Source organism: Heptranchias perlo, unplaced genomic scaffold (genome assembly GCF_035084215.1).
Source record: "Heptranchias perlo isolate sHepPer1 unplaced genomic scaffold, sHepPer1.hap1 HAP1_SCAFFOLD_54, whole genome shotgun sequence".
Classification (NCBI taxonomy): domain Eukaryota; kingdom Metazoa; phylum Chordata; class Chondrichthyes; order Hexanchiformes; family Hexanchidae; genus Heptranchias; species Heptranchias perlo.
This window is the reverse complement of record NW_027139559.1, coordinates 6,505,612-6,529,611: the sequence shown is the minus strand read 5'-3', so window position 1 is coordinate 6,529,611 and position 24,000 is coordinate 6,505,612. Positions and strand designations below refer to the sequence as shown.

The 24,000-nt window shown below is 43.0% G+C and overlaps 1 protein-coding gene across 1 annotated transcript; it reads left to right on the top strand.

The window, feature by feature from the left end:
* Window positions 1-7,782: 7,782 nt before the first annotated feature.
* On the top strand, window positions 7,783-23,218 carry LOC137315208 (probable G-protein coupled receptor 139). Its single transcript, XM_067980082.1, has 3 exons — window positions 7,783-7,861; window positions 13,765-14,043; window positions 22,320-23,218. The coding sequence occupies exons 1-3, from the start codon at window positions 7,783-7,785 to the stop codon at window positions 23,216-23,218; spliced, it is 1,257 nt and encodes a 418-aa protein (XP_067836183.1).
* Window positions 23,219-24,000: the final 782 nt, after the last annotated feature.

The following is a 24,000-nucleotide window of genomic DNA, read 5'->3' as shown; positions in this document are numbered from 1 at the left end:
TGCCTCCATGGTTAGAACTCCTTCCTTTTTCATCCCAAATAGGCCCCATCCCTCCTCTTGCTGCCAGTTTAATGTTTATATGCCAATAGAAGTCTTTTGGATTCTCTTTTATGTGAGCCGCCAGTCTATTCGCCTACTCTCTCTTTGCCCTTCTTATTTCCAATTTCACTTCTACTCTGAACTTTCTACATTCAGCCTGTTATCTCTGGCCTAATCAACAAGACATTGTCATACAGCCTATTTTCTGCTTCATCTTACTCTCTATCTCTTTCGTCATCCAAGGAGCTCTATCTTTGCTTGCGCTACCTTTCCTCCTCGTGGGAATCATAGAAGTTTCCAAAATGGAAACATGCCCTGCGGCCCAACATGTCCATGTCGCCCAGTTTATACCACTAAGCTAGTCCCATTTGCTTGCACTTGGCCCATATCCCTCTATACCCATCTTACTCATGTAACTGTCCAAATGCTTTTTAAAAGACAAAATTGTACCCGCCTCTACTACTGCCTCTGGCAGCTCGTTCCAGACACTCACCACCCTTTGAGTGAAAAAATTGCCCCTCTGGACCCTTTTTTATCTCTCCCCTCTCACCTTAAATCTATGTCCCCTCGTTATAGACTCCCCTACCTTTGGGAAAATATTTTGACTATCTACCTTATCTATGCCCCTCATTATTTTATAGACTTGTATAAGATCACCCCTCAACCTCCTAATCTCCAGGGAAAAAAGTCCCAGTCTATCTAAACTCTCCCTATCAGTCAAACCATCAAGTCCCGGCAGCATCCTAGTAAATCTTTTCTGCACTCTTTCTAGCTTAATAATATCCTTTCTATAATAGGGTGACCAGAACTGTACACAGTATTCCAAGTGTGGCCTTACTAATGTCTTGTACAACTTCAACAAGACATCCCAACTCCTGTATTCAATGTTCTGACCAATGAAACCAAGCAAGCTGAATGCCTTCTTCACCACCCTATCCACCTGTGACTCCACTTTCAAGGAGCTATGAACCTGTACTCCGAGATCTCTTTCTTCGATAACTCTCCCCAACGCCCTACCATTAACGGAGTAGGAAATGGCCCCATTCGATCTCCCAAAATGCATCACCTCACATTTATCTAAATTAAACTCCATCTGCCATTCATCGGCCCACTGGCCCAATTTATCAAGATCCCGTTGCAATCCTAGATAAACTTCTTCACTGTCCACGATGCCACCAATCTTGGTGTCATCTGCAAACTTACTAACCATGCCTCCTAAATTCCCATCCAAATCATTAATATAAATAACAAATAACAGCGGACCCAGCACCGATCCCTGAGGCACACCGCTGGTCACAGGCCTCCAATTTGAAAAACAACCCTCTACACCCACCCTGTGTCTTCTGTCGTCAAGCTAATGTTGTATCCAATTGGCTACCTCACCTTGGATCCCGTGAGATTTAACCTTATGTAACAACCTACCATGCAGTACCTTGTCAAAGGCTTTGCTAAAGTCCATGTAGACTACGTCGACTGCACAGCCCTCATCTATCTTCTTGGTTACCCCTTCAAAAAACTCAATCAAATTCGTGAGACATGATTTTCCTCTCACAAAACCATGCTGACTGTTCCTAATCAGTCCCTGCCTCTCCAAATGCCCGTAGATCCTGTCTCTCAGAATACCCTCTAACAACTTACCTAGACTCCACACGAGCCTTCTCCTCTTTAAAGGCCCTCCATTGTTCGTTTACTGTTTTGCCTGCTTATGTTTGATTCCAATTGAGCCGGGCCAGATCCGTTCTCAGCGCACTGAAATTGGCCGTCCTCCGATTAAATATCTTTATTCTTGATTGCTCCAGGTCTTCTCGCCTGCCCTTCTTCGAGCATTGTCGTGGGATCTTTCACGTCAATCTGAGAGCAGGCTGGGCCTCCATTTATCGTCCCCTCTGACAGTGCAGCACTCCCTCAGTACGGCACTAAAGTGTCAGCCTCGATAATTTGCTCAAGTTTCCGCAGTGAGCCTGGAACTCACGACATTCATCACTTAAAAGCGAGAGTGCTGATACCCGAGACAAGGCTGCAAACAAAGGAACACTAACAATCACTCTCTGCAGGTCTGTCACTGAAGGCCTGAAACTAAGGCGCTGTCAGGGAGGATCTCCAATTGTGCCTCCTGCAATTTCTCAATCCATCCAGTTCTTTCTGTGGGTGAAGCTTCCGCAATCTACACCAGTATCCCGCCACGATGACGGCATCGCTGCAACAGCCTCAGTACTCAACACCAACAACAGCCAATCTCCAGACGCCATCCTACAACTCATCCGCTTCATCCTGGATCACAATATATTCACCTTCGATAACCAGTTCTTTACCCAAACACACAGAACAGTCATGGGGACCAAATCCGCACCCCAATACGCCAACATTTTCATGCACAAGTTCGAGCAGGGCTTCTTCACTGCACAGGACCTCCAACTAACACTATACACCAGATACATCGACGACATTTTCTTCCTACGGACCCACGGTGAACAATCACTGAAAAGACGACACGAAAACATCAACAAGTTCCATCCCACCATCAAGCTCACCATGGACTACTCCTTAGAATCAGTTTCTTTCTTGGACACACGAATCTCCATCAAAGACGGGCACCTCAGCACCTCACTCTACCGCAAGCCCACGGACAACCTCACGATGCTCCACTTTTCCAGCTTCCACCCCAACCATGTCAAAGAGGCCATCCCCTATGGACAGGCACTGCGGATACACAGGATCTGCTCAGACGAGGAGGAACGCGATGGACACCTACATACGCTGAAAGATGCCCTCGTCAGAACGGGATATGACGCTCGACTTGTCGATCGGCAGTTCCGATGGGCCACAGCGAAGAATCGCATGGACCTCCTGAGAAGACAAACACGGGACGCAACCAACAGAGTACCCTTCGTAGTCCAGTACTTCCCAGGAGCGGAGAAACTACGCCATGTTCTCCACAGCCTTCAACATGTCATCGATGACGACGAACACCTCGCGAAGGCCATTCCCACGCCTCCAATACTCGCCTTCAAACAGCCACCCAACCTCAAACAGACCATCGTTCGCAGCAAATTAACCAGATTTCAGGAGAACAGCTTCCACGACACCACGCAACCCTGCCACGGCAACCTCTGCAAAACATGCCAGATCATCGACACAGATACCACCATCACACGAGAGGACACCACCCACCAGGTACATGGTTCATACTCCTGTGACTCGGCCAACGTTGTCTACCTCATACGTTGCAGGAAAGGATGCCCCGGAGCATGGTACATTGGCTAGACCATGCAGACACTGCGATAACGGATGAACGGACACCGCGCAACAATCGCCAGACAGGAGGGTTCCCTCCCAGTCGGGGAACACTTTAGCAGTAAAGGACATTCCGCCAACGATCTTCGGGTAAGCGTTCTCCAAGGCGGCCTTCGAGACACACGACAACGCAAAATCGTCGAGCAGAAATTGATAGCCAAGTTCCGCACCCATGAGGACGGCCTCAAACGGGATCTTGGGTTCATGTCAAGCTACACGTAACCCCACCAGCAAGGGGAAAAAAGTTATCTGTTTTTAATATTCCCTCTCTCTCTCTCTCTGCCTTTTGGGTCTCTTTCTCTCTGTCAGTCTAATTTGACACAATGTGTATTCAGCATACTGGGAACTACTGTTTTCCGTGGCTAACCTGTCTGAACACTAACGACACCTCTTGATTGGTGTGATGGTGTCCCAGCCTAATATAAGATATGCAATTTGAGAACCTCTTATTCACTCACTCACCTGACGAAGGGGATAATCTCTGAAAGTTTGTGATTTTAAAATAAAATTATTGGACCATAACCTGGTGTTCTAAGATTCCTTACCTTTATTATACATCCCACTCAATTCTCCTTTCCATTGAAGTCACGGGGTGCAAAGCGGGCGGCCGATGTGCTGCTGCCTGTCATTCCGCCGCGCCGAAGTTACATTTCATCCCTGATAATCCACAGGGTGTAGTCACCAGCCTCCGACCTGATCCGGGTCACTCAGCAGGTTCACTCCACATTGAACGAACTGATGCTCTGTCAAGCAGCCCAAAGTGTCAAGTCACTTTCCACATCTCGAATAGTCAAACTCTTTGTCCCTGTACCAAGACACTGTTTATGTCTTGGCGCCTCGCTCAACTTGGGTATAAGGAATATAACGTTTTACTTTTATCCCTGTTATCAATGCAACGTAAACTGTCCTCCCTCCAGCCATTCTGTGCCAGGTCCAACACAGCAGCAGCAAAGGGACTTGGACTGATGGGATGTTGATGTTCTTGCAGGACCTGTTTCTGTTCTCATCCCCCTTGTCTCTGTCATGCCACACACTGAAATGACACAACCTCATTATCCGCGTCATCAGAAACAGTGAAATCTGCAACCTCTCCTTGCAGGTCACTCGTGGTGGGAATGGGCTCTGTTGAGCTGAAGGTCCGCGTGAGACAGACCACATTTTTAATCAGATAAAATTTGGCACAGGTGCAAGAAAGGAGATATTCGGACAGGTGAACTAAAACATCGTCATAAAAGGTGGTTTTAAGGAGCGTCATGAATGAGGAGAGAGAGGCGGAGGGGTTTAAGTCGGGTATTCCAGAGATATGGGCCCAGGCAGCTGAAGGCAAGACCGTCAATGGTGGAGCGATTAAAATCAGTTAACAAGAGGTCATAATTTGAGGAACTCAGTGATCTCGGAGGGTTGTAGGGTTGTGTGTGGTTACAGCGATAGGGAGAGGCGAGGCCACGGAGGGATTTGAACACAAGGATGTGATTTATAAAATCGAGTCATCGGCGGACCGCGAGCCAATGTAGCTGAGCGAGCACAGGAGTGATGGAGTGTTTCAAAGCTAAGCACCGTGTGCAGGATTGGAGGGACAGTGCGACTCGAGATAATTGGCTTGAGCATTAAGATATTCAGTAGCTGAAAGAGGGATGGAGATTAAATATTCTTGTCTATTTATCCTGGCACCTGCAAAATCCATCGTCTCTCAATGACCAACATCTTTTTTCCCCTCTCCCTGCTTTCCTGGTGAGGTTTTATTTCATTCGTTGCATTTGCTTCGAACATCGAGTTCCCCGGCATGGGGAGGAACAGAGGAAGCTGGAGGAAAATAACAGACAGAAGCAGAAGGAGATGGCAGGTGAAACTGGCAGAAAATGTGAGTGCCACTTGCTTCAAATGAGGCATGATAGGCCGGCGTTGCCTTGCATTGATCATGCAGGTAAGGGGTACGGTAGGTAAGGGTACGCTAGCATTGTGGTTATGTTACTGGACTAATAATCCCGAAGCATGGACTAACAAGCCGGAGAAATGAATTCAAATTCCCACCACGGTAGCTGGGGAATTTAAATTCAATTAATTTACTCCAAATCTGGAAAAAAAAACGATCCGTAATGCTGGCCATGTAATTACCAGATTGTCGTACAAAACCCATCTGGTTCACTAATGTCCTTTCGGGAAGCAAACCTGACGTCTTTTCCCGGTCTGGCCTATATGTGATTCCAGACCCACAGCAATATGGTTGATTCTTAATCACCTTCTGAAGTTCAAGGTGGCGGCTCATACATTATATTCTCAAGGGCAATAAATGCTGGCCTTGCCATCGATGCCAACGTCCCATGAACGAATAAAAAAAGGTTGGTTTTGGAAATGGAAACAGTTACACCAGCAACTTGTGATAGTATTTCCCCTCACTGTCCATTCCAGGTTCATGCCTCCCCGCACTTGGTGATTTCATTCTCTGAATAAGTCTTTCGTGTTCTTACAGTAAATGTCATATCGAGCCAGCAGCTTCTTTTGGGTGGAAGTGAACTGAATTTCAAAGGTACAAGTAGGAAAAGCAGCGTTTGTCGGCTTGCTCGCAGGAAAATTGCAGCAGGTTCCCTGATGATCTGGTGCTTAGGATTCGGATGCAGGTCGGGTTGGTTTTCAGGAAGGAGCAAATCAACTCGGCTGAAAAATCACCTCCAGCCGAATGCACCAAAAATTGCTCCATCTTTTTTTAAAGGCCTGAACGTGAGGACTGCGATTCGAACCAACGTCTCCATGCGGCCTGAACGCAGCGCCTCAGACACCCCACTCCTGGGTGCCGTGGTCACATTCTCTAATTTCCAGATTAAAATCCAAATGAATTTTTACTGATTTCGGAGTTCGTTCAATGCTTCAGGAGGTCTGAGTGACTGGGACACAATCTTCCCAGTATTTCCTACCCATGTGCTCGGTGTATGGGGAGTTTTGACCAGGCCGTGGCATCTTGTTTCCCAGGGAGGGGCAGTGATGCGATATCTGAGGCTCCATTCACTGCTTTACACCGGCAGCGGGTGATTGGGAAGAGCGGGGCTGGACAGGCGGCCTCAATGTTGCTGCTTGTCGAGGCCTCACTCAATCCTGGTGCTGGGGACAGGCGAAAAACTGATGGCTTTGGTGCCGCTGATGAAATGCGGTTACAGCCGATTGTGATTAACGGAGGCAGCGCTGCAGGATCCTTTAATGAACTCTCACAAATCAACTGAATGTGCAGCTTTGAGAGGGGTTTTCTGCATCATCAGGGCAGGGAACGGGAGTGAGGGAGAGATACTGCCGGTATCTGTGTAGTGTTTGACTGTGTGTAGAACTGTACAGAGAATGAAAGAATACACCGGGGCTGTGAGATATTGTATTTTATTCATATTTAACCTCAGAATGAATTCTTCATCTTGTAACATTTATTCGTTTTTAATGGGGAATGTTTTCAAAATAATTCCACACAATTTCAAATCAGAGACTTTTCATGTATTAGGCGAGACTGATAAACACCACACACACTACGGAAACTCAGCTCTGTATATTATTCTAAGAACAACTCAAAATAGAACAGCGATTTGCAAATGTTTTCAATGCGGGAGATGTATTCGATTCCCAATCAGGGAAATACATGTTTCAAAACAGTTTACTGTATTAATTAAGCAAATCTCAATAAAATCTGTAAAACAGATGAATAATTGTTCTAATCGCCATTAATCAACTGCTAACTTTCTGTTTCAGACTGAAGGAAATCCTATCATGGTAACCGAGACAGTCAAAACTTTAATAAGGTTTTGTGTTTTGCATGTGTTCACATGTCTTCCGTTCTCATTTTACAGACGGTATTATAGGACTTGGTTAAAAATGTTCCGTGCTATGACACCAGGAATCTGGTGCAGTCTATCTTAAATTCCCCACCTCACTAAAACACAACGGTAACTACTGCTCCAGTCTATCATGCAACCCCAAATACTGCCCCTCATTTAAAGAACATTAACTAGTGCCCCCCACTATTGTAAAACCTCAAGTGTGCATATACAAAGTGTGAGTGTGTTTGTTTGACTGTGATATTTATGTAATCGCAACCTCCAATCCCTCCGTGTCTATGGAAAGTTTATGAGTGACGAAAGTCGAATCGCGCCCTGACAATACTGGAGTATCAATATCCGGGTTCAGGCCACTTCACCACGCTCTATATTAATGTTGTCCAATAGAAATTGCTGACTAACCGCAGGTGTGACTATGGCGACACCGTGAATAGATTTTAGTGGAAAACATCTCCCACACACAATACAGGGTAATGGACTTCACATGTGTGTATTTCATAACATCTTTCACCATTCAGTAACCAAGGAAGTAAAACACTCACAACGACGAAACAACACTCGCACACTCTGCTTTTCATCTTATCATTTTACCAACGACACAAAAAGGTTAAAGTTCACATGCAAACCGCATGCGAATATGAGTTTTGAGATCACAGGCCCGAAGACTGTGGTCATTCCTCATTTTTATTTTGTGGCCAAGGTATTGGACAACGCTGGTCTGTGTCACAATGGATTGATTGGACCGGCCGTGTTCTGCTGAACCCCAAGGCTATACATTCTTACAACAAATAAAAATAAACCTGCCGCGGAAGGATGTCGGGCTGGTTTTTTGGAAGGAACAATTCAAGTGGGCTGAAAAATCACCAAAGCCGAAAGAAGAAAATATAATTCTGTCTTTGTAAAGGTCTAAATGTCAGAAGTGACACAGACCAGTGTTGTCCAATACCTTGGCCACTAAATAAAAATGAATAATGAACACATTCTTTGGGCCTGTGATCTCAATACTCATATTCGCATGTGGTTTGCATGTGAACTTTAACCTTTTTGTGTTGGTAAAATGATAAGATGAAAAGCAGAGTGTGCGAGTGTTGTTTCGTCGTTGTGACTGTTTTACTTCCTTGGTTACTGAATGGTGAAAGATGTTCTGAAATACACACATGTGAACTCCATTTCCCTGTATTGTGTGTGGGAGATATTTTCTACTAAAATCCGTTCATGTGGATAAAACGGTGTCGCCATAACCACACCTGCGATTAGTCAACAACTTCTATTGGACAACATTGATATAGAGCGTGGTGGAGTGGCCTGAGCCCGGACATTGATGCTCCAGTATTGTCAGGGCGCGATTCGACTTTCGTCACAAACAAACTTTCCATAGACAGGAAGGGATTGGAGGCTACCATTACATAAATATCACAGTCAAATAAACACACTCACACTTTGTATAGCCATGATGTGGAGATGCCGGTGATGGACTGGGGTTGACAATTGTAAACAAATTTACAACACCAAGTTATAGTCCAGCAATTTTATTTTAAATTCACAAGTTTTCGGAGGCTTCCTCCTTCCTCAGGTGAACGTTGTTGAACGTTTTCCAACAACGTTCACCTGAGGAAGGAGGAAGCCTCCAAAAACTTGATAACTTAAAATAAAATTGCTGGACTATAACTTGGTGTTGTAAAATTGTTTACACTTTGTATATACACACTTGCGGTTGTACAATAGTGGCGGAGAGAAGGGATGGTATTAGTTCAGGTTTTTTAATTGAGGCGGCACTTGGTGGAGTTGCAAAATCGAATGGGGGCAATAGTTACCGTTTAGTTTTAGTGAGGTGGGGAAATTAAATTATTTTTAGATTCCTGGTGACGTAAGCACGGAACATTTTTAACCAACTCCCAAAATACCGTCTGTGTAATGAGAATGGATGACAATCAACATGGGCGAAACACAAACCACATATAACATTTTTGACGGCGACTCGCTAACCATGTTATGATTTCCGGCAACTTGAAACAGAACGTTACCGGTTGATGAATGGATTTGAATGATGCACCCGGGAGCGAGGATGGCCGCATGGTCTAAGGCCATGTGTTCAGATTGCGTTGCTTCGAATTCTGGTCGTGATGTTCAGTACTTCAGCATACAATCATAGAATGGCAACAGCACGGAAGGAGGCCATTCGGCCAGCCGAGTCTGTGCCGGCTCTCAGCAAGACCAATCCAACCAGTCACACTGTCCCGCCCTAACCCCGTAGCATTGCAATTTTTTCCTTCCAGTTCTTTTCCAATACCATTCTGAAAGCCGCGACTGAATCTGCCTCCACCACCCCCCTTCAGGCAGTGCATTCCAGATCACAACCATTCGCTGTGTAAAAAAGTTTCAAGAAAGCGTCCGGGGTCCTGGGCTTTATTAATAGAGGCATGGAGTACTAATGCAAAGAAGTTATGATGAACTTTTATATAACACTGGTTCGGCCACAACAGGAGTAATTGTGCCCAGTTCTCAGCACCGCACTTTAGAAGGATGTGAATCCTCGCTGTACAAAAAGTTTTTCCTCATGTCGCCTTTGTTTATTTTGCCAGTCACCTTAAATCAATGTCCTCTGATTCTTGACCCCTCCGCCAATGGGAACAGTTTTTCTCTATCTACTCTGTCCAGACCCTTCATGATTTTGAATACCTCTATCAAATCTCCTCTCAAACTTCTCTCCTATAAGGAGAACAACCCCAGCTTCTCCAGTCTATGCCCGTCTCTGATGTATCTGATCCATGGCATCATCCCAGTGAATCTCTTCTGCACCCTCTCGAAGGCCTTCACATCCTTCCTAAAGTACTGTGCCCAGATCTGGAAACAATACTCCAGTTGTGACCGAACCAGTGTTTTACACAGGTTCAACATAACATTCTTGCTTTTGTAGTCTATGCCTCTGTTTATAAAGCCCAGGATTCCATATGCTTTGCTAACCGTTTTCTCAACCTGCCCTAACAACTTCAACGATTTGTGCTCATATGCTCCCAGGTCTCTCTGTTCATGCACCCCCTTTTAGTTTATACCCTTTAGTTTATATTGCCTTTCCTCATTCTTCCCACCGAAATATAACATTTCACACTTTTCTGCGTTGCACTTCAACAGCCACGTGTCCGCACATGCCACCAGCCTGTCTCTGTCCTAGTGAACTCTATCACTATCCTCCTCACTGTTCAACACCCTTCCAAGTTTTGTGTCATCTTCAAATTTTGAAATTGTGCCCTTTACACCCAAGTCCAAGTCATTAAAATATATCAAAAACAGCAGTGGTCCAACCACAGACCCCCGGGGAACACCACTATATATCTTTCCCAGTCCATAAATTTCGTATCCATGCTGCAACTGTCCCCTTTATTCCATGGGCTTGAACTTTGATGACAAGCCTATTATGCGGCAATTTTTCAAACGCCTTTTGAAAGTCCATTTATACCTCATCAACCGCATTGCCCTCATCGACCCTCTCTGTTAACCCTTCAAAAAACTCAATCAAGTTCGTGAAATATGATTTGCTTTTAACAAATCCGTGCAGGCTTTCCGTAATTTATCCACACTTGTCAAAATGACAATTAATTTTGTCCCGGGTTATCGTTTCTAAAAGCTACCTCACTCCCGAGGTTAAACTGACTGGCCTGTAGTTGTTGAGTTTTTCCTTACACCCGTTTTTTAACACGTGTGTAACCACTGTACGAACACTGCACCACACATCAGATACGGTAGTCTTGCTGCGACGACAGCAATGCCGCACACAATACTGGTTAGAAAAGAAGGGTTTTAGATGAGACAGAGACAGGAGAAATTATAATGGGCAATTAAGAAATGGCAGAGACGTTAAACAAATATGTCGTATATGTCTTCACAGTAGAAGGCACAAAAGGTACCGGAAATAGTGGTGAACCAGGGGTCGAATGAGAGTGAGGAACTTAAAGTAATTAAGATTAGTAAAGAAAAGCTACTGGATAAATTAATGGGACTAAAAGCCAACAAATCGCCTGGACCTGATGGCTTACATCCTATGGTTTTAAAAGAGATGGTTACAGAGATAGTGGATGCATTCGTTTTCATCTTCCAGATTTCCCTAGATTCTACTGCGATCCCCATCGATTCTAAGGCAGCAAATATTACCCCGCTATTCAGGAAAGGAAGGAAAGAGAATACAGGGAACTACAGGCCAGTTAGCCTGACAACAGTGGTAGGGAAAATGATAGAATCTATTATTGGGCTGAGGTGAAAGGACACAAAGAAAATCATAATTTGATTAAGTGGATTCAACACGGTTTTATAAAAGGGAAATCGTATTTTACAAATCTATTAAAGTTTTTTGAGGGTCTATCCAGCAGGGCAGATAAGGGGGAACCAGTGGATGTCGTATGTTTGGATTTTATAAAGGCGTTTGATAATGTGCATCACAAGAGGTTGTCATACAAGATGTGGGGTTGGGGGTAATATATTAGCATGGATAGAGGATCGGTTGACAGAAATAAAAACACAGAGTAAGAATAAACAGTTCATTTTCGGGTTGGCAGTTTTTAACTAGTGGGGTGCTGCAAGGATCAGTCCATGGCCCTCATCTATTTACAATCTATATTAATGACTTAGATGAGGCGACCTTGTGTAATGTAGCCAAGTTTGCTGACGGTACAAAGCTAGGTGGGAAAGTGAGCTGTGAGATTGACACATAGAGGATGCAAAGAGTTAAAGACAGTTCAAGTGATTGGGCAAATCGGTAGCAGATGAAGTATAATGTGGGGAAATGTGAAGTCATCCACTTTGTAGGAAGAATAGAAAAGCAGAATTTTCTTTAAAATGTGAGAGACTGGTAAATATTGATATTCAAAGGGATATGGGTGTCGTTATAAACGAATCACAGGAAGTTAAAATGCAGGGACAGCAAGCAATAAGGAAAGCAAATGATATGTTATGCTTTATGGCATGGGGTTGGAGTATAAGAGGAAGGACATCTTGCTGCAATTAAAAAAGGTGTTTAGTGTACGCCTGATTTAATGTGTACGGTTTGTGCCTCCGAACATAAGGATGGATGTACTTGCCTTAGAAGCAGTGCAACGAAGGTTCACTAGATTGATTCCAGGGATGAGAGGGTTGTCCTTTGAGGAGAAATTGTGTTGATTGGGCATTTTTTCTCTGGAGTTTGGAAGAATGAGAGTTCATCTCATTGAAACGCAAACACAATTCTTACCGGGCTTGACAGGGTAGATGCTGAGGGGTGGTTTCCCCTGGCTAGAGAGTCTAGAACAAGTGGTCATGGTCTCAGAATACGGGGTCGGCCATTTAGGATTGAGATGAGAAAAAATTCTTTACTCACAGGATTGTGATTTTTTGGAATGCTCTACCCAAGGAGCTGTGGATGCTCAGTCGCTGAGTACTGAGGTGATAGATTTTTGGAAACTTATGGAACCAAGGGATATGAGAATCGGGCGGGAGAGTGGAGTTCTGGTAGAAGATCAGCCATGATCTGATTGAATGGCGGAGCAGGCTCGAGGGGCCGTATAGCCTAATGCTGCTCCGATATCTTATATTCATCTTTATCGGTGTAGCGTGGAGACTACACTTTCTGTCAGTCCCTATAGTCTGATGGAATGCACCAATATTTAGAATGGATGTAGTTAGTGTTCAATTATATAAGGAGAAAACGTAGAGACTCTACCAATATTTGCAAAGGCTACAGAGTTCTTGCTATTAATTAATGAGAGGGTAAGGCTATAATTCGTATCTCAGGGGAAACACACACTCTACAACGATTGCAAATCGATCCAGAACAAAAATAATATTTACAAATAGATTCATAGACTGCACTGAAATTCACTCTGCGTGGAGAGACTGGACTAATATTTACATGGGATGCAGACAGTGTGTTAGTATTTAGAGAGTGATGCAATAATGGTGCCAATATTTTGGGGGATTATCCTGAGATGTTTCAATAATAATGGGAAATCATGAGATGGCCCAATAATTTCAGAATTATCCAGAGCCTTTATCGTAGTTTACAGGAATATTTGCAGGGTGACCCATAGACTATGCGAATATATACAGTACAATCCATAAATTTACCGATACTTAAAGGTAGACCCAGAGACTGTACCAATATTTGCAAGATAATCCGTTGATTTCCCAATATTGATGGGGTATCCAGAGATTACACCAATATTGTCAGGGTGGTCTTCAGGCTGACTGGTAAAATGATTCTGTTTATATCTCTGAGTGTAAACCCAACTCTATAGAAATGGGTAGAGACTAACTGAAACTAATTAATAAATCACGTTCAGAAATAATCTGCAATCTGTAATTGAAGCTGCTCTCGCTTCACACCGATGCTCTCAGATTGCGGGTCGCATAGTTTCTGCTCTCCAAATATTAATTAAAATAATGTGCTGAGCTTTTAGATTTACAACTGTGAAATACGTGGATAAATATATGTTGTGATATAAAATGTATTGGGTTGAAAGGCGTTAACTGAACCTGTTTATTCAGTGACTGTAATTCAAGTCAGCCTCCAATGGCCTTAATTGTTTCACTGGAGAGTTTCCCTTTGCTATAAATAAGGAGCTCCTTGCAATGTGTTATCCCATTTTGTCAGTTGAAGTACCACCTCCGACCTTAACAGTGATCAGCGGCTCTGCAGAGAGTGGGAGAAAGCGTCTGAATCTGAGATCAGTAAATTGGAAAGTGACAAGAATGGGCCATAATCTGAGGACAGTAGATTGGAATGTTACAACAATGGGCAGGAGTTTCTCCTGGGAGTTTGATTATCTTTCTGCAAATTATGATGGATTAAGATTTGCTGTTCGGATATATTTGGCACTTCGGATTATTCAAAAGATTTACTATCCCATCCTCGCTGTTGCAGGTTTCCCTGGTAATATTCGATATAATTAATTCCCTAAACCATGTTCAACTGTATTACTGTTCTTCTCATTTACTTCCCCTTCCTTGCTCTTGTTGCCGCGCCTGGTTAGTCTCTATATTCACCCATTAACTCTAGAAAACAGGTTTCACTGTATTATTATTATTGTCATTTACAATTCCTTCCTCGCTTCTATTGGTTTCACTGGTAATCATCTATATCCTATATCCAACTATTAATTCTCCAAGCCATGTTTCACTGTATTACGGTTCTTGTAAATTACAATCCCCTCCTCGCTGCTGTTGGTGTCCCTGGTAACTTCGACATCAGCTATTAATTCTATAACACGTGTTTCACTGTGATACTGTTCTTCCCGTTTACTGTCTACTCCCCGATGATGATGCTATTGTTGATAAGCCTCTATATCCAGCTGTTAGTTTTGTAAACTACCTTTCACTGCATTACTGTTCTCGTAATTTACTGCCGCATCTTCACTTCTCCTGGAGCTCCTGCTTAGCATGCATATGTCTCTGGGGTATTCGGGACGCAACGTGTAACTACGATGTTTGCTGGTAAGTTTCAATATCTATATAGGATCTCTGGGAAGAAGATGTAATTACGGGGTCTCCTGGTAAATCTCTATATCTACAACTGTTTCCAGGATGCGAGATGCAATTACGGCGTCTCCTGGTAAGTCTCTATATCTACGTGTGTTTCCAGGAAGCGAGATAAAATTGCTTGGTCTCTTGGTAAGTCTCTATATCTACATGTGTTTCCAGGATGCGAGATGTAATTCCGGGGTCTCCTGGTATGTCTCTATTTCAACATGTGTTCCAGGTTGCGAGATTTAAGCACGGGGTCTCTTCGTAAGTCCGATATCTACATGCGTTTCCAGGATGCGAGATGTCATTACGGGGTCTCCTGTTAAGTCTTTATATCCATATGGGGTTGTCGGGATAGAAAATGTAATTACGGGGTCTCCTCGTAAACCTCTGTGCCTATATCGATTTCCAGGATGTGAGGCAATTACGGGTTTTCCCTCTAAGTCTCGATAGCGACATGATTTATCCGGGATGGGAGATGTAATTCTGGGCTGTCCTCTTCAGTCTCTATATCTATATGGGGTTTCTCCGATGGGAGATATAATTACGTAGATCTTCTGCTGAGAAATTATATCTATATGTTGTTTCCAGGATCGGAAATGCTATTAAGGAATCCCCTGGTAAGTCTACATCTGTATATGGTTTCCAGGATGGAAACTGGGTCTCCTTGGATGTCTCTAAATCTGTATGGGGTATCAGGAATGGCAGCGATAATTACAGGAATTCTTGGTCTGTCCCTATATCTGTAAGGAATTTTTCCGTGATGGGAGATGTAATTACGGGGACTCCACGTAAGTCTCTATGTCAATATTGGTTTTCCGGGATGGGCGATGTAATTTTGGGGTCTCCTCGTAAGTCTCTTCACCTATATGGGGTTTCTGGAATGCGAGATAAAATGACGGGGTTCTGTTGCTAATTCTGAATATCTATGTGGGGTTTCTGGGATGTTAAATGTAATTACAGGCGTCTCCTGATAATTCATGGTATCGATATGAGGTTTCCGGGATGGGTGATCTCATTACGGGCACTCTTCTTAGGTCATTATATATAGAAGCGGTCTCTGGGATGGGTGATGTAATTGCGGAGGTGTCCTGCTCAGTCTTTATATCTCTGTGGGGTTCCAGAATGGGAGATGTAATTCCGATATCGACTGGCATGTCCCTTTATCAATATGGGTTTTCTGGGATGGGAGATGTAATTACGGGAACTCCTGCTAATTCTCTATAATGTATATGGATGGTAAATGTAATTACATGGTCTCCTGGTAAGTCTCTATAGCGATGTAGGGTTTCTGGGATAGAAGATAAATTACGGGGTCTCCTGGTAAGTCTCTATATCGATATGGGATTTCTGGGAATGGCGATATAATTGCGGGGTTTCCTGGTAAGTATTTATACCCATATGGGGTTTCCGGGATAGAAGATATAATTACAGGTTCTCCTGGTAAGTCTCTAACTCTATATGGGTTTTTTTCGGGATGGAAATTTTAATCAGAGCGTCTCTTGGTAAGTCTCGATACAGATATGGGGTTTCTGGGATGTAAGTTGTAATTAAAGGATCTCCCCCTATGTTTCGGTATCTAAATGGGGTTTTCCGGTATGGAAGTTGTAATTAGAGGGTCTCTTGGTAAGTCTCGATATAGATATGGTGTTTCCGGGATGGAAAATATAATTACGGGGTCTCCTGGTAAGTCGATAGATCTATATGGTGTTTTCCGGGATGGAAGATATAATTGCAGGGTCTCCTGCTGAGCCTCTATTACTATATGGGGTTTCCAGGATAGGTGATCTGTTTACGCAGGTCTTCTGGGTGTGAGATTTAATGGAACACGGGTCCCTGGGAGTTAAGCTCTATGATCGGGAGCCTGAGTGTGAGGTTGCTTTAAGAGGGCCCTTGGGGTGTGTCAGTATTTACAGTGGGTCCCGGACGGAATGTCAATATTGATATCTAATCCCTGGGACTGTGACAGTATTCACAGGAAGTGTAATTGAAGTTGGCAGTATTTACAGAATGTTTGGGAGTGGTTGAGCGTTTACAGGGGTTCGTACAGTGAGACAGGATTGTCAGGGAGTCCCCGGGAATGTTTATAATCAAGTTCTGAACCTTGGAGTGTCTCAGAGATGCCATAGAATCCTCGGAGAATGTAATTATTGATCAATAGTACAGGAAGTATGTCACTATATACACAGGGTCTGGGAGTATGTCAATATATGCACAGGGTCTGGGAGTATGTCAGTATATACACAGGGTCTGGGAGTATGTCAGTGTATACACCCGGTCTGGGAGTATGTCAGGATTTCCACAGGGTCTGGGAGTATGTCAGTGTATACAACATGTTGCGAGTTGCGTTACATTTTTCGTAGGATGTTCGCAGGCGAGTTCCAGGATTTATAAGGTGTTTCTCAGTGAGTATCAGTATTTACAGGATGTTCTTTCGGATAGTTCAGTATTTAAAGAATGTTCCTGCATGAGTGCCTGTAATTAAAGCATGTCGCTGAGCGAGTCATATTATTCACTGGATTTTCCTGCATGAGTCTCAATAATTACAGGAAGTACCGTGTGGAGTGTTACTATTCACAGGATGTAGCTGTGAGGGTGTCCGTATTTCGAGGATATTCCTGAGTGAGTGTCAGTATTTAGAGAATGTTCCTGGGTAAGTGTCAATATTACAGAGTGTTGCTGTGTGAGTGTGAGTATTTAAAGGAGTTTCCTGAGTGAGTGTCAGTATTTACACGATGTTCCTGAGTGACTGTCAGTACTTACAGGATGTGCCTGTGTGAGTGTCAGTGTTGACAGATTATTCCTGTTTCATTGTCAATATTTGCAGGTTGTTCCTGGGTGAGTGTCAGGATTTACAGGTTTTTCCCGAGAGAGTGCCAGTATTAACTGAATGTACTTGTATAAGTTTCAGTATTCACAGGATGCTCCTGGGTGAATGTGGGTATTTACAGAATGTTTCTGCGTGAGTATCAGTATTTACAGGATATTCCTGAATGAGTGTCAGCATTTGCAGGTGTTACTGAGTGAGTGTCAGTATTTACAGTATGTTCCAGAGTGTATGTCAGTATTTACAGGATATTCCTGGGTCATTCTCAGTATTTACAGGATATTCCTGGGTGACTGTCAGTATTTGCAGATTATTCCTGGGTCATTGTCAGTAATTACAGGATGTTCCGGAGTGAGTATCATTATTTACGATTTATTCCTTGGTCAGTGTCAGTATTTGCTGCTTTTTTTCCTGAAAGAGTTTTTATATTTACAGGATGTTCCTGAGTGAATGTCAGCATTGACGGGATATTCCTCTGTGAGTCCAACATTTACAGGAAGTTCGTGCGTGCGTGTCAGTATTTACAGGAAGTTCGTGCGTGCGTGTCAGTATTTCCAGGATGATCCTGAGTGAGTGCCAGTATTTACAGGATGATCCTGAATGAGTGTCAGTATTTACTGGTTGTTCCTAGGTGAGTGTCAGTATTTATAGATTGTTCCTAGGTGAGTGTCAGTATTTTTGGTTGTTCCAAGTTGAGTGTCATTATTTGGATGATGTTCCTAGGAGAGTGTCAGTATTTACAGGTTGTTACCAGGTGAGTGTCAGTATTTAGAGGATGTTCCTCGGTGAGTGTCAGTTGTTGCAGGATGTTCCTGGTTGAGTGTCAGTATTTACAGGATGTTCCTGTTTGAGTGTCAGTATTTACAGGTTGTTCCTGTTTGACTGTCAGTATTTACAGGATGTTCCTGTTTGAGTGTCAGTATTTACAGGATGTTCCTGTTTGAGTGTCAGTATTTACAGGTTGTTCCTGGTTGCGTGTCAGTATTTACAGGATGTTCCTGTTTGAGTGTCAGTATTGACAGGTTGTTCCTCAGTGCATGTCAGTTTTTTCAGGATGTTCCTTAGTGAGCGTAAGTATCTGCAAGCTGTTCCTTGGTGAGTGTCAGTATTTACAATATGTTCCTGGGTGAGTGTCAGTATTTACAGGATGTTCCTGGGTGAGTGTCAGTATTTACAATATGTTCCTGGGTGAGTGTCAGTATTTCAAGAATGTTCCTGTTTGAGTGTCAGTATTTACAGGATGTACCAGGTGAGTGTAAATATTTACAGAATGTTCCTGGGCGTGTGTCATTATTCACAGGAAGTTCTTGAGTGAGTGTCAGTATTTACAGAATATTCTTGTGTGAGTGTCAGTATTTATAGGATGTTGCTGAGTGAATGTCAGTTTTTACAGCATGTTCTTGAGTGAGTGTCAGTATTTACAGGATGTTCCTGAATATGTGTCAGTTTTTACAGGATTTTTATGAGTGGGTGTCAGTATTTGGAGGATGTTCCTGAATCAGTGTCTTTATTTACACGATGTCACTGAGTGATTGTCAGTATTTACAGGAAAGTCCTGAGTATGTGTCCGGAATTACAGGATGTTCCTGAGTGTGTGTCAGTGTTTTCAGGAAGATCCCGCTTGTGTGTCAGTATTTACAGGATGATCCTAAATGAGTGTCAGTATTTACAGGCTGTTGCTGAATTAGTGTCAGTATTTACAGGATGCTCCTCGGCGAGATTCCTTCTTTATACGATGTTCCTTGGTAGGTCTCAGTATTTACACGATGTTCCCGAGTGATTGTCAGTATGTACGGAACGATCCTGGATGAGTGTCAGTATTTACAGTTCGTTCCTGGGTGAGTGTCAATATTTACAAGATGTTCTTGAATATGTGTCAGTTTTCACAGGATTTTCCCGAGTGAGTTTCAGTATTTACACGATGTTCAAGAGTAAGTGTCAGTATTTGGAGGTTATTCTTGAATGAGTGTCAGTTTTGAAAGAATGTTCCTCACTGATTTTCAGTATTTACAGGATGTTGCTGAGTGAATGTCAGTATTTCCATGATGTTCCTGATTGCGTCAGTATTTACAGGATGTTCCCGAGAGTCTGTTAGCATTTGCAGGATGTTCCTGATTGTGTGTCACAATTGACAGAATGTTCCTTGCTGAGTGTTTGTATTTAAAGCATGGTCCTGGGTGAGTGTCAGTATTTACATGATGTTCCTGGGTGAGTGTCAGTATTTACAGGATGTTCCTAGGTGAGTCACATTATTTAAAGAATGTTCCTCGTTGACTGTTTGTATTTACAGCAGGGTCCTGGGTGAGTGTCAGTATTTACAGAATGTTCCTGGGTGAGTGTCAGTATTTACAGAATATTCCTATTTGTGTGTCAGTATTTGCAGGAATTTCCTGTTCGACTGTCAGTATTTACAGGATGTTAATTGGTGAGTGTCAGTGTTTATAGATTGTTCCTAGGTGAGTGTCAGTATTTCGACGATGTTCCTGGGTGAGTGTCAGTAATTACAGGATGTTACTAGGTGAGTGTCAGTAATTACAGGATGTTACTAGGTGAGTGTCAGTATTTATAGATTGTTCCTGAGTGAATGTCAGTATTGAGAGGATCTTCCTGGGTGAACTCAGTTTTTTCAGGATGTTCCTGAGTGAGTGTAAGTATTTGCAGGCTGATCCAAGGTTAGTGTCAGTATTTACAGAATGTTCCTGGTTGAGTGTCAGTATTTACAGGTTGTTCCTGGTTGAGTGTCAGTATTTACAGGTTGTTCCTGGTTGAGTGTCAGTATTTACAGGTTGTTCCTGGTTGCGTGTCAGTATTTACAGGTTGTTCCTGGTTGCGTGTCAGTATTTACAGGTTGTTCCTGGTTGCGTGTCAGTATTTACAGGTTGTTCCTGGTTGCGTGTCAGTATTTACAGGTTGTTCCTGGTTGCGTGTCAGTATTTACAGGATGTTCCTGGTTGAGTGTCAGTATTTACAGGATGTTTTTAAATTAGTGTCAGTATTTGCTGGATCTTTCTATTTGTGTGTCAGTAATTATAAGTTATTCTAAAGTTATTCTCACTCTTTACTGGATGTTCCTTTGTGCGTGTCGGTACTTGTGGGATGCATAAACTTTTTTTGTATTCCCGTTAGTTTAAAATCTGAGAAGTTATCTAATCGACGTGTTTAAAGTCATAAATGGATTGAATCGGGTAGATACCGACAAATGTTTTCAATTCTGGTGGAATCCAAAAGTAGAGGGCAAATTATTCCATTTCGGAGCGAAATCAGGAGGAAATTTTTGACCCAACGGGTAGTGGAAACCTTGAACACTCTTCCCCAAACGGCTGTGTGTATTGGGTCAATTCACATTTTCGAGTCTGAAATCGATAGTTTTGTGTTTATTAACAAATTATATGGATCAAAAGGGCGGTAAAAGGAGTTGAGATGTCAATCAGCCATGATCTTATTGGATGGTAAACAGACTCGAGCGGCTCAATGGCCCACTCCTGGTCCTTTGTTCCAGATTCGCATTGACTTATTGTTATATAACCTGTACTTACCAACGCACTCGGGGTTTCCTGAATGGGCACGCACACTGGTAACCCTGTAAATATTGACTCACCCATGCATGTAATCACTGACGCATTCTGGCATCTGCCTGAATATGTACACGCTCTGGCACTGTTTCGTTCGGCCTCAGCTGGAGTATTGCGTCCAATTCTGGTAACCATACTTTAGAAAGTTCGTCAAAGAAAGAGTGCAGAGGCCATTTGCTAAAATGGTTGCAGGGATAAAGGGTTTCATTATGTGGAGAGACTAGAGAAGCTGGGATTGTTCACTTAGAGCAGAAAAAGCCATGGGGAGATTTAATAAAGGTGTTCAAATTAATGAGGAGTTTTGATAGAGTAAACAAGTAGAAACTGTATCCACTGGCAGGAGGGTCGGTAACCAAAGTAACGGATTAAAGATCATTGGGAAATGAAGCAGGGGGAGATGAGGAGAATTTTTTTTCATGCAGCGAGTTGTTATGATCTGGAATGTATTGTCTGAAAGGTGGTGGAAGAAGATTTAACAGTTGCTTTCAAAAGGTATTTGGACACATACTTGAAAAGGAAACATTTTCAGGTCCATAGGGAAAGGGCAGGGGAGTGGGACTAACTGGATAACTCTTTCAAAGAGCCAGCACGGGTACGGTGGGCCGAGATTCCTCCTTGTCCTCTCTATGATTCTTTTGCTGTATGATATATTGACAGTGTCCACCGAACCTTGTCCAGACTGACACGGTCTGGAGACTGAATGAAAAGATCAACATTAATGGGGCATTTAGTGACTGTACCAATTGTTCCGGGGGCTTCAGGGACTATACCATATCAACACGGGATCCGGAGACTGTTGGAATATTGAAAGTTGGATCAATGGACTTCCCGAATATTTTTGGGGCGCCGAGAATCTGTGGCCATATCGACAAGAGTTAAAGGGACGGTACGATGTGGGTCCACAGATTATGACAATATTTACTTTGGAACCACAGATTGTATTAATACTTACACTTGGATCAAAGGCTCTATCAATATTTACAGGGGGATCTGTTTCAAAGGAAACCTATCATCGTTCAAGTGTAATTAAATTCCATTCTTTTTTTTACTTCTCAATCCACTCCTGATTCCAGCAGAAATCTCTGTTTGTTTCTCTATTTCCCAGTCCAATCACTATTATTATATTTAAACTCTGTCTCCAGTAGAAAGCCGTATCACAAGTATAATAATCAGGTCCATCACTGGATGCAGTAGCAAAGGAGCAAATTTCACCACGAACTCCATCAAACTGTTGTTTTTGCTCCGATCCTGATGTATAATTTCCCTGTTTATTTCCCTCCCTTACAGTTAACTTAGTGACGATTGTGATCCTGTCCCGAGGAACGTGCGGTCTCTCCAAATGTGTCACTCACTACCTGGTGGCCATGGCAGCGGCGGATCTATTGGTCGTTATCATCGATCTGATACTGAGACAGATTCCGATTGCATATTTCGAACATTTTGTTTTCCTGTACGACATCCGCGTGTGTAATATCCAGGCCGCCCTGCTTTATGCAGCGACAGACTGTTCTGTCTGGTTCACCGTCACTTTCACCTTCGATAGATTTGTGGCCATTTGTTGCCAGAAACTGAAAACTAAATATTGCACCGAGAAAACGGCGGCTGTGATTCTGGGAACAGTGACTGTGCTGAGCTGTTTAAAGAACATCACCTGGTACTTTATGTTATCGAGTGGGTATAATCTTGGCAACATTCCCTGGTTTTGTGCTGTAGACAGTCATATTAGTGCATCACAGGTGTGGGGAGCAATCGAACTCCTTCATTATATTCTAACCCCGGGGGTCGCATTTGTTCTGATTCTGCTGCTCAATGTTTTAATCGTCAGACACATTGTAGTGGCCAACAGAGCCCGCAGGAGACTCCGGGACCACAGCAGTGAAGAGAGACCCAGTGACCCAGAAATTACGAGTCGAAGGAAGTCCATTATTTTACTGTTCGTCATCTCGGGGAATTTCATGCTGTTATGGGCGATGTTTATGTTGTATTCTATATGGATGCGGGTGTTGGGTTTCACAGATCCTACTGTACTTCCGCCTGTCGCTCTCATGGAACTCGGATTCATGCTCCAGCTCCTGAGTTGCTGCACAAACACTTGTATTTATGCTGTGACCCAGACTAAATTCAGAGAGCAGTTGAAGAATATGCTAAAATATCCCTTTACTCTAATTGTTAAAATCATTAAATGATGAGAAGAAAAGAAGAATTCCCAGCATCAGAACTCAATCCTCTTTCATATTCTGTTCGACCCGCTCCGCCCCCGGGGTCTGTGATGTCGAGATATTGGGGTCAATCGGCTATGACACTGAACCAGTCCAAAATGCGATCATCGGTTCCCAAATTGAATGGAGGTTTGGGGAACGTCACAACCTCTGAGGTCCCTGCGGTGGCTCTTGAATGGGGCCGGGAATTTCACTACGGCTTCCTGTCGAGACATTGTGGGTCTGGCCAATCGTTGGAAGATGTTTTAAATTATTGAAAGAAATTATCAATTAAATGTTCAGTAACATGACGGAAGACTCCTTTGAATATTTGCAAACTTAAATGGAGAAAAAGTGAACATTTACACAGTTAAGAAACACCCGTTCAACATTAACAGGCTCAATGAAACACGATGTAAACATTTTCAGTCGTACAGAATGACCCGCTAAATAATAACCGTCACACAGAAACACCCTGTAAAAATTAACAGTCACAGAAACCACCTGTAAACATTAACATACTCACAGAAACACCCTGTAAATATTAACACACTCACGGAAACTTCCTGAAAACATTAACCGTCTCACAGAAACAAACTGTAAACATTAACAGATTCACAGAAACAGTTTGTAAATAATAACATACTCACAGAAAGAAATTGTAATATTAAAATATTCACACAAACACTGTAAAATTGAACAGACTCACTCAAATACACTGTAAACATTAACAGACTGTCAGAAACACTGTAATAATTAACAGATTCAAG

What these genes read in the sequence shown, in the direction of transcription:
- LOC137315208 (XM_067980082.1), top strand. Translation starts at nt 7,783, where the DNA reads ATGAGTTTTGAGATCACAGGCCCGAAGACTGTGGTCATTCCTCATTTT. An exon ending in CAAGGTATTGGACAACGCTG is followed by an intron (nt 7,862 to 13,764) that starts GTCTGTGTCACA and finishes CCATTTTGTCAG; the next exon opens with TTGAAGTACCACCTCCGACC. An exon ending in CGCTGTTGCAGGTTTCCCTG is followed by an intron (nt 14,044 to 22,319) that starts GTAATATTCGAT and finishes CCTCCCTTACAG; the next exon opens with TTAACTTAGTGACGATTGTG.